Source organism: Sinocyclocheilus grahami, unplaced genomic scaffold (assembly GCF_001515645.1).
Source record: "Sinocyclocheilus grahami isolate Dianchi unplaced genomic scaffold, SAMN03320097.WGS_v1.1 scaffold2.1, whole genome shotgun sequence".
Classification (NCBI taxonomy): domain Eukaryota; kingdom Metazoa; phylum Chordata; class Actinopteri; order Cypriniformes; family Cyprinidae; genus Sinocyclocheilus; species Sinocyclocheilus grahami.
The window spans coordinates 2660436-2671427 of record NW_015505181.1 but is presented as its reverse complement, the minus strand read 5'-3'; the positions used below and the strand labels follow the sequence as shown (position 1 = coordinate 2671427).

The 10992-nt window shown below is 37.4% G+C and overlaps 1 protein-coding gene across 1 annotated transcript in view; it reads right to left on the bottom strand.

Moving 5' to 3' along the window:
• Positions 1–6097, bottom strand: part of LOC107553486 (SLIT-ROBO Rho GTPase-activating protein 2-like) — a 46631-nt gene extending 40534 nt beyond the window's left edge. Inside the window, exons 1-2 of the mRNA XM_016235748.1 lie at positions 5988–6097; positions 4832–4994 (exon numbers count right to left, since the gene is read on the bottom strand). Coding sequence (XP_016091234.1) covers positions 4832–4994; positions 5988–6097 — 273 coding nt within the window. The remainder of the gene's footprint in view (positions 1–4831; positions 4995–5987) is intronic.
• Between the last annotated feature and the right edge of the window lie 4895 nt (positions 6098–10992).

The following is a 10992-nucleotide window of genomic DNA, read 5'->3' as shown; positions in this document are numbered from 1 at the left end:
ACTTAAAAAAATTTACTTTTTATTTATACATTTTGTATAATAATTTAAAACAGTAAAATATGCATATAATTCTTTAAAATATTAAAATGTCACCATAATAGTATTTAAAATCGAAATCGAAATGTAAATAACACTGCTGTACAATGTTGAAGTTCCATCCACTTCACTGAAGGTCAAACTACTCATTATTGCATTAAGACATAAAATGAAAGCAAATGATAAATCTGGTTTATTTTTGGCATGTGGTGGCCCTCAGGTAGGGCACATTTTGTTTAAAAGTGTAGGATAATTTCCAAATACTGAAGTGCCTTATTACGAAAAAGTTAATTATTAGGAAAACAGACATAGACATATAAGCTCTTGTTCCAGGTATTTATAAGGCCCATAACAATCACTCAAGCCATAAATGGCTAGTGCAATAAAATAATTGGAAACAACCTCAGACCGGTAGATTTCTCCAGTGGAAAGGCCTAAAAATACCTCCAAACAAACTTCCAAATACTTTATTTATAAAAATGTTGTCCCATTACATTTTCCTGTCATGTGTGAGCATTAAACTGAAGGTGTGGGAGATAGTTCAGAAGCATATGGTCTCCCCAGCTGACGTCGGTAAGCTCATTTGTGCTTACAGACCTGCTGGGGGAGACACGTGCAGTGGGGTTTGGCTCCAGTCTGCCCTGTTGGTCGCCCTACTTCAGATCAGTTCAATAAGAAGCATTTGATGGATTTATTCAGTCTGCTCTTTCTATTAGGATTGTTGGGTCTAAGCTACTCCTTTCCACTTTTCCTTCCTCTCTCTTGCTCCACCACTCACAGACACACATAACACTTCCCCTCTAAGCAGCATAACACTCCTGCGGTGAAATGGATCTTGAGGAGTGCGGTCGGAGCAGGCAGAGCTGCCTTCTTCCATCTGCTCAGAGACACACTCCAAAGATAACACACAAAGCACCAAAAATGGGAGTAAACTATTGATTTTCCATGAAGGCCTCTTTAAATTTATTGGGAAACAGGGGAGAGACACTGAGATGGGAGGACATGGATTTATGAGCCTTAATGGCAAGATGCACTTGTTAAATGAAAACGATCACACGTTTGTCGGTGAACTTGACAGGAGATTAGTTTTGGTTGTGCACAAATCTGTCAAAGAAGCATCACTTTGGGGTGTGTGTGAGGGGACGGGTTTACTGGCACTCAACATCAGTCACATGTCAAAGGATTGTTCCTACACCTCTGCTACTAACTCACCCCAAAAACAAGAGCATGTGGTTGAATTGATGAAAATCCTTTGTCTTGATTCAAAGTACTATGTTTAGAAAAAAAACACACACACAGACACATTGTACTTGTACTCAGAGATCGGAGCTACTTCAGCAGAGAAATGCTTGAAAAATAAGTCCACGACATGTTTGTTGGTTACTGGAGTCCAAAGCACAGCCAATATTGCAGAGTCTATTGCCTTTTTTCTAATAAAGAAAAAACTCAATTTATTTTCATCACAGCTAGTGTTAGTGGCACTAAATGAGTCTCCAAATAGCTTTTCCAAACACATCTATGCACCAATATTAAAATTCTGGACTATACAGAAAAGCCAATAATTATTTTCATAATAAATGAGTTGGGAATAACACGTTACACAGTAACATTACTGTATTCAAATTACTTTTCCTGAAAACGCAATAATGTAATGCATTACATTTTAATTTTATGTAATTTGATTTCAGTTACTAATGTCAATAAAATTAAGTTTTAAATGCAGTTAAGAAAAAATATGAAGTAAAATTTTAAAATCAATGTTTTGCGCGACAGTATGCCCTTTAATAAATCACCAGAGAATGCAAGCTAAAATGCAGACAAGTTGTACAACATTTAGATGCAATGAAATGTTGCCTATCATATTTCAAAATGTTGTACTCGATTTCACATTTTAGTCTGGCATTTGGGAAAAGTCCTACTAGTAAAATGTGTACAAGCTCATGTGGATGAATAGCATGAATGAATACAGCATGAATAGCTCGCGCTGCGAGTGGGTGTGACCACATTACAGATAATGAGCTCAGACAGGACAGACTGAACCTTCCGTTGGTTTCATACGGATTACTTTATCAGAGAATATTATATTATAACTTCATTTAAAAATATACACTTCAGTCTTTCTATAGATATATTTCTTATGTCTGTGTGTGAAGTATTCGCTGAGTTTTCGTTCATTTTGTGATGTGAGACGGCAGAAAGCGCACACTGTTTGTTTTCTTTATTTTACAAAAGCATAGCTTTCTGTTGACATTGCGAGTGTAGACCTTTTACAGTTTCAAATGATGTATTACTCTTATCTGTAAGATCAAAAATGACAGAACATTTTAAGTTATTTTCGCTGTTATCAGGAAAAAATGCAAGTGATCGTTCAAGTTGCTGTTTTCATACTTAAGTAATTTTTCAGTCAATATTAAATTACTGAAAGAACAATGAGTTTCATTTTTTAGGGTATTTTTTAGGTTTGATAACTTGAAAAGTAAACTTGAAAGTAAAGTAATTAGTAATCTGATTACTTTTTAAATGCAGTAATCAGTAACGTAATCAAATTGCAATTTCAAAGTAGTAATTTGTAGTGGATTACTTTGAGTAACTTACCCAACACTGTAAATGACAGATATTAAAATCCTACACTCGTACGGCCAAATATATTAAAAATATAACACTAAAAATTAAAATCAGTTGTTTTAAATGCTACAAGTGAATTTACACATCACACCATTATACAGTACAGTATGAAAAACTGATATTCATTTTGAGATTTGCTAAAGATTAGTGTTTTTAAAGATTATTTTTAAGTGAGAGTTAGATGATGGCATTATAATCTAATTAAATTATTAATCTAGAGCAATCACAGGAATAAATAACATTTCAAAATATATTCAATTAGAAAACGATTTTAAATTGTAATATTTCACAGTATTACTATATTTTTGACCAAATACATGCAGCTTTAGTGAGCACAAAAGACTTTGTCAAAAACATTAAAACATCTTAATTATTCCAAACTTTTTTGTATTTTTTTTTTTTTAATGTCAACATATGATAACCAATGTAGTACTGGTATTTTGTGTCTATCCACTATTTGCTGCCAATACGAAATGGTAGACAATTACTTTACAATCTATTTATTCTTACTCATGAAGATATGTTAAAATGTAAATGAATTCATTAATTACATATCACATTATATTAGAAGCTAAAAGTGGTCAAATTAAATTGTGCTACGTTTCTCATCAGGCACTAAATAAGGGGAATAAGATTCATCCAAAATTTCACAGCCAAAACTTCTCTTTCTCCACTTCTAAGAGTGTTTTCCTTTATTGTGTGTCTGCGCTTATGGTTCAATAAAGTTGTAAACCTCCTCCGGACACGGCTCCCTTGACTATATTTGCATTTAGAGTGCAGAATTTCTCCAGCATGACATAGCGCTTTTAAGACAGGTGGGAGGTGTGAGCCACTGGGACGTGGGGTAAGTCCAATTGCACAGACTTCAGCGATTCCCAGGAAGCCTCTAGAGAGAGGCCGGTCAGGAGCGTTCAATTAAAGGACTGTTATTTCTGCAGCATGGAGAGTCGGGTGAGCTAAACTACAGAAGAGAGAGACAGAGAGAGTTGAGGAGAATGTTGATAGGGAGGCTCATCTCTCTCTCTCTCTCTCACGGGAACGAAAGAACAGACAGAGAGACAGCGGGAGAGAAAGAAGTGCTGATTGGGGTCTGAGAGACTCTTGCCGCTAGATATACAGGGGGAAAAAATGCGATTTAAGAGTCCTTTCTTTCTCTCGATTTGGAATTTTTAGAAAAGTTTAGAAAAGAAAGTTGCAATAAACCTTAAATTATGCATAGCTGAGACCTCTGACTATATCACAAGGGGTCTTAAATGAACATCATTTGAAATTAGATTCTCAATCTCTTTCTGATAAAAGTGCCAAAACACCCTGCTCAACTAATGGGTTCTTGCTTTAAAGGGATAGTTCACCCAAAAGTGAAAATTCTATCATCATCAACCGAACAGTTTCTGGTCCCCATTGACTTCCATAGCATTTTTTTTCCATACTATGGATCAGTGAGGACCAACAAATGCATGGCTTCACACATTCTTCAAAATATCTTCTAAGTTCAACAGAAGAAAGAAATTAATGCAGGTTTGGAACAACAAGTAGGTGAGTAAATGATGACAGAATTTTTCATTTTTGGGTACACTATCACTTTAAGGAGATTCCCTCTCAATAAATAAAGCTGGATTTGACCTTAACAGACCAGATCAAACTGGATTCACCTGGATAACCAATAGACACTGGAAATGTGCTGATAAGAAAGCATCTCTTTCACAGCTCTGGGTCTAGATAGTGAGCGACCTGAATTCAGGCCTGTCTAACCAGTCTAGACAAGCCAAGAGGAATGAGAATGGTGCTCTCTTGCATCTATTAGCTTGACCTGAGCAAATATAACAGGATACAGATTTTTAGCTTGAGATTTAAGATTCTAATCATCTCACTATCAGCTTTAATGAGCATAAGAATGCATAAGAACCCACCACAGAAGATAGTTGTGAATCGAACTGTTAACATGTTAGTTTTACTAGCCCTAATTAATATAAATATTGACAAATTATATCATGTATGAGACATAAAATAATTAAATTATATATACACTGAAAATGTGGTCTAAGAAAACATCAGTGAGGAGAGATTATCGATTGAACTGAAAAGCTAGTAAAAAATGAGGCCTCAAGCTCAGTGACCACTATAGAGGCTTTTATAGAGAAATCGGTTAGTATGTAAAAACAAATGTCACCTTTTTGAAGAGGCGTCCTGAGTCCTCGCTGACCTGGGCGAAGCGTGGGATGATGTTGTTGAGGTAGAGATCGCTGAGTGTGGCATGGTCTCGACTCTCTCTCTTCACCTGAGCCAAGAGAAGGTTCCAGCAGTTGACTGGAGACAAGACATTCTGCTCTTTTCTGCAGAGAAAAGCAAAGAAAAAACACATTTATTATCATTCATTATACAGGAGAGAGCAGAAGAATCAGCTGAAAGAAGCTGTTTTTAAACGGTTTATATGATTTTGCAGTAGTTGCAAATGATTTTTTTTCGGACAGTGATTCAATCACAATACATAGGCTAATCAAAAGGAATCAGAGGGATCATTTAAACATAACCAAATTATTCAGTCAAATCATTTTAAGCAAAATAGATTTAAAATGTTTAATATAAGAACTACATTTAAAAAAAAATATTTCTTAAATAAACAAGGTATGTTTCCCCACACATTTTAATACAGAAAACAAGGACTTTTGTAAACATTTTAGAGTGATGATGCAAATGAAATTGAATCACTGATTTGATTTAAATCACTGAAATAGTTTGATGCTTGGAAAAACTAAAATAAAAAAATTTAAACGGTTTGCTTCTGTGGTTTAAACACATATTGTTGTTTAATTTTATTTCACCAGCAAAACCATTTCAAATGCATTATGAATATGCATTACTTCTATACTGACCACACACACACACACACACACACACACACACACACACACCACGTTCTATGCAGATGAGCAATTGCTCATATAAAGCTCATACATGCAAAGTCTAATCGCCATCAGTCATTCAAACAGTCAACTGTTTTTGAAAACTAATGACTTCAGATCACTTTGTCGCTACAAATCACAGACATAGTCATTACAGATAAATCAGCTAAAAAAAAAAAACCCTGCAGACTCCTGCTCTAATAGGGAAAGTGTCCAGGACGTTAATTGTTACTCTAACACATGCAGTCCTGGTGTGGTTAAGAAGGTTACACATGCATATACAGTAGCTTCATCCTGATAAACCTGTTGCCCTCTATGTGAAGTTCACTCATGCACAACAGAGCAATGGATGTCACGCCAAAGAGGAATTCTGCTAAGCCCCACGTTACTCCGGGCATATGCTGGAGGGATGGACCCAGCGGCCTTTGCATGCCAGGAGACAGATGCTGAGGGTCCCGTAGAAGCCCATGAGGTGGGGCCCGGCGGTTAAGAAGTGTAGCAGAAATAATTGCCTTTGGATGTTTGGAGGCCATAGCTGAGGTAAAGAGTGGAATGAGATCTTGATGCTGGCTCTGCCAATGATCTCACAACATGTGATATAAAGCATATTGGTATAAAGCAAGACTTGGGAAACAGGGAAGAATGAAACTGGTTTGAGCATGTAGCAAAAAGTGAAGCAAAAATAAAGGTCTTGCACAACAAGGGTTCAAAGAAGGCAAGTTCCTGATGCTAAACAACGGAGATGTGTGCCAAAAATTGGTGGGAACACCTCTATTAATTGACACATGGTGTAGGACATATCATAACACAAGGAAGTTTGAAACCGAAAGTCTATTAATTGTTGAATGATTAAAACCAACCTGAGGCATTGACAGCCCTGAGAAACATCCTCCCAAACACACTAATTTACTTTTTCATATGCAAAGAAGCAAAACACATGCTTAACCACATAAGATGGAGTCCTAGGAGAAACACAGTTCCTCTTGAGAAACGAACAAAGGTACATTGATGAGATTAGTATGGCCTGACGGAAAGGGTTCTTAAATGAGTATTCAGATGAGGGAGCTCCGGGTCATTTCTGGAAGGCCATGAAAAAGTTGAGGTCACATGAGCGGAGGAATTGCCCAATTAACAGCAAGGTCATTGCAGACAGAGACGGTCTTTCACCAATAGAATGCTCCACAAAGCCAAGAAGGGCTAATTCCTAGGTGACATACACCAGGGACGTGACATGGTGGCATGTAAATAATCTTAAGAGATGAAGAATATGAAGGAATTCTTGACATTTGGTTGGACTAAAATCAGAGTCAACTGTAAACTGTGAAGAGTGACCGATTCATTCGCTCAGTCTTGTTTGGAAGGTACATGAGAAAGTGTCGAGGGGAATTCTTCACTCTGGTGAGAAGTGTTTTACAAGGCCTCGGTTTCTGTCCAGACATGATGCTGGGAAGACATCAGTCAAGCTAGTCAGAATGGAGAGGAAATGAAACTTGCCCTGCCTGCGTTCTCTTACCATCACACACTTATGAAGTACAGGCAAACACACCAGACCAGACAGACTCACTTCCTCTGGTCAAACTAAACCCTGAGCTCCTCCTCACACCACCCGGGAGGTATCGTGACACTGGATACTGCAGAACAGGCAACATTACGACACTTGTGTAGGGAAGTCTAACACAGGCAAATTTCATTGGCCTCCAGACAGATAAGGGTGTCCAGTCCTGTTGACAATATATGTACTGTTAGTAAATTTGTTTAAATATACTAAATTACATTTTAAAAATATACATTTACAATAAAACCAGCTAAGCTGAATATACAATATATGACATCATTGTGCCATTACTCACTTTAAATCACCTTTGTAAATTGAATAAAACCATAAAAAAGCACCTGCAGCACATTTATCATACATAATTTTGTAGAACTAGAGTTAAACATCTTGCTGTAGAAAAGGTATATCACAATCTTACTCTGACCAAAGTAATTTGAATGCACCTGACCTCGTAATTACAACCTCCCAACTTGTAAATACAAACTGCCCAAGAGGACTTGAATGTACCATTAATGCAGGGTTTATTTAAATACACCTGAACCAGCTAATTACAGATTACTAGACACTTCCAGGCAGGTGTTTTGGATCAGGTTGAAGCTAAACTCTGCAGGAAGGTTGCCCTCCATGTGCAGAATTGGATAACCCTGGACTAATGGTGCATTCAAGTCTTCCTGGGAAGTTCGTATTTACGAGTTGACAAGTCAAGTTCAAGTCACTTTGGTCGGAACAAGATGGCGATTTAACTTTTCAACATAAAATTCAACTTTTTTAACTCTACATCTACAAAATGAATAAATAATGTGCATAATTGCGTTTTTGCTTTTTCTGTTTTTATTCAATTTATGAAGGTGATGTAAACTGAATCATCATATATTCTATGGTAATTATACAATAATATAATATTTTATTAATTTCAACAAATTTACCATCAGTACAGACGCTGCATATCTCTAGTCGTTGTCAGCATTCATTGCATCCGACATGTTTTCTCACTGACACGCCCCCAACTCGGGGCTTAAAGAAAATTGAGTTTCCCACTCATAATAATCGCTGTGTCCGAAAGCTCTAAAATGCTGCCTTCAGAGGCACGTCCGAATCCAAATTCTGCTTCACTTCCTGTCTCCGGAGGTACCTTCTTCTTATCAAAATTTGAAGGCACCATAGATGTATCCTTCACTGCCTTTGATATCCCACAATCCTGTGCATTCCAATTCCGTGACGGTTGGGATAAAAAATAAAGATGGCATCTGAAAGTTGCGCTTGGTGGTCAGTTTGTGTGTAAAAAATTTACCATCAGTACAGACGCTGCATATCTCTAGTCGTTGTCAGCATTCATTGCATCCGACATGTTTTCTCACTGACACGCCCCCAACTCGGGGCTTAAAGAAAATTGAGTTTCCCACTCATAATAATCGCTGTGTCCGAAAGCTCTAAAATGCTGCCTTCAGAGGCACGTCCGAATCCAAATTCTGCTTCACTTCCTGTCTCCGGAGGTACCTTCTTCTTATCAAAATTTGAAGGCACCATAGATGTATCCTTCACTGCCTTTGATATCCCACAATCCTGTGCGTTCCAATTCCGTGACGGTTGGGATAAAAAAATAAAGATGGCATCTGAAAGTTGCGCTTGGTGGTCAGTTTGTGTGTAAATGTATGTTTCTGACTAACTTTTTGCACTTTTGATGTTATTTCTAGCGAGAAATCAGTATTATAATAATTAAATATTTGTTTAGTTATCATCAAAACTCGTTCTATTTTGTTGTAGATCATTAAACCGTTACGCTGCCTCAGAAGCCTGTCCGAAATATCATGAGTTTCATGAGGTACCTTCATGCAAAAACGCTGCCTGCCAAAGTCATTGCCTCATAAAGCAGCAAGTCGGCTGCCTAGGCTTTCGGACGCAGCCAATGATTTTGTGGTGGTGTTCAATGTGCGTTCAACTCGTAAATAATATATATCCGACATGACTTGATAACATGTCGTAACCATAAGAGATTGGACTAAGAAAATCAAGACATTAGGAAGTGAGGTAACACCATACGATAACATTTTAAAAACAATGAAATGACGAAACCACCACTGTCCATAACCTGTTCCTCTCGACCTCTTGAGGGGGAAAAGTAGAGAACTGGCTCGTAGTGTAATCTTGGATCAGCAGAGTGGACCATTAAGCATGTGACACATCACCACTTCTGTGTGGCACCAGTGTAACCACTAGAGCTGCACGATTAATCGTTAAAAGATCGCGATCTCGATTCAGACAACCACACAATCTCATTTCTAAATGACAACATTTCTCCCGTGTCTATTAAACCTTGGACAAAGTCTTACCGGATCATTCAAATCTGCGTTCGCACTGCCGCTGACCCACAGAGAGCAGTTACCATGTTTGGTTAAGAAACAGCTTCACAAACAGTCTTTTCAACTACACAGTATTATTTCTGTCGTACAGTCATTCATATTATCACAGAAATACTGGGATGAAAGTTTATAATTCAGATATAAACATTGATGTCTATGGTAGCACGACCAAAATAGAGCAAATCCACGTTTGAAAGTAACTGCCACATAACGTTGGTGTCGATTGCATTGTTTCGCCACTAGGTGGCGAAAAGTGACTTGAAAATGTATAATTGAATGAATCATTTATTCAAGAGAATCATTCAAAAATGCAGATTCATCCAGTAGGTTTATGAGTGAGTCGTTGAATCATTGATTCAAACAACTTTTTCATAATTTTAATATTAAATTGGTGTATTAAATATATTTTTAAATACATATACACTACCAGTCAAAAGTTTCTGAACTGTTAATATTTTTTTATGTTTTTTTTAAGAAGACTCTTCTGCTCACCAAGCCTGCATTTATTTGATCCAAAGTACAGCAAAAACTAAAAAAAGTAAATTTTTAAATATTTTTATTATTTAAATAACTTTCTATTTGAATATATTTTAAAATGTAATTTATTCTTGTGATTTCAAAGCAACATTTATCTGAAATAGAAATCTTTTGTAACATTATAAATGTCTTTATCATCACTTTTGATAAATTTAAAGGATCCTTGCTAAATAAAAGTATTAATTTATATAACCCCCATATAATATATGATCTCTATTTGAGACAAAATAAATTGTGATTCCCAAATTATCCAGAATTGTGCAACTCTAGTAACCACCAGACTTCTTATTTGTCATGAGTCCAGAAGTTGTGGTAAGTTTCAGTTGCTTCTTTGTATCAACTCAATCCATTTGTAGAAAATCAGGCATGCTAGAAATTAGGTCAGTACCACGGCGTGTTACCATTCCAGACCACGTGTTTCTTAACCACGCTGTCCTTTCATTGCAGGGAGACTCGTCATCGGGCCTCCCAGTGGCTTGCTGAACAGATGACGCACACTGTCATACCACACATAGAGGAGCCATTTGACCCTTGACTGGTAAAACGGAAGGCATTGAGATGAACTCTACCCTGTAAGAACATAAGCAGCATATCAGGCATCTCCAAAAGATCCCTATAGATGCCCCTTAGTTTGTCGGTTAGGGGCCTCACCGACAGCTACGTTCTTCTGAAAGAGCGAGGCTGGAAAATACCTCACATTCCTTCATGGCATCATAGTCCCAGATGTTGCCTGTTAAACATGCAGATGTTGGAACTAGATTCCTGGAGCTCAGGGGATCCACGGAGGGCAGGGTATGGTATTTAGGACGAGATTACGATTTGATTAGAATATGTCAGTGGGGGTCACTGGTATCAGGGCGGACATGAGCCGGGGTTACTGGAGTCTTGGTGTAGTGAGGGGGTGTTCAGAGAAAGAGATGGTGTAATGCGGGGCTAATGCAGAGCTATTAGGAAATCAGGAGACAAGCAGAAGAAA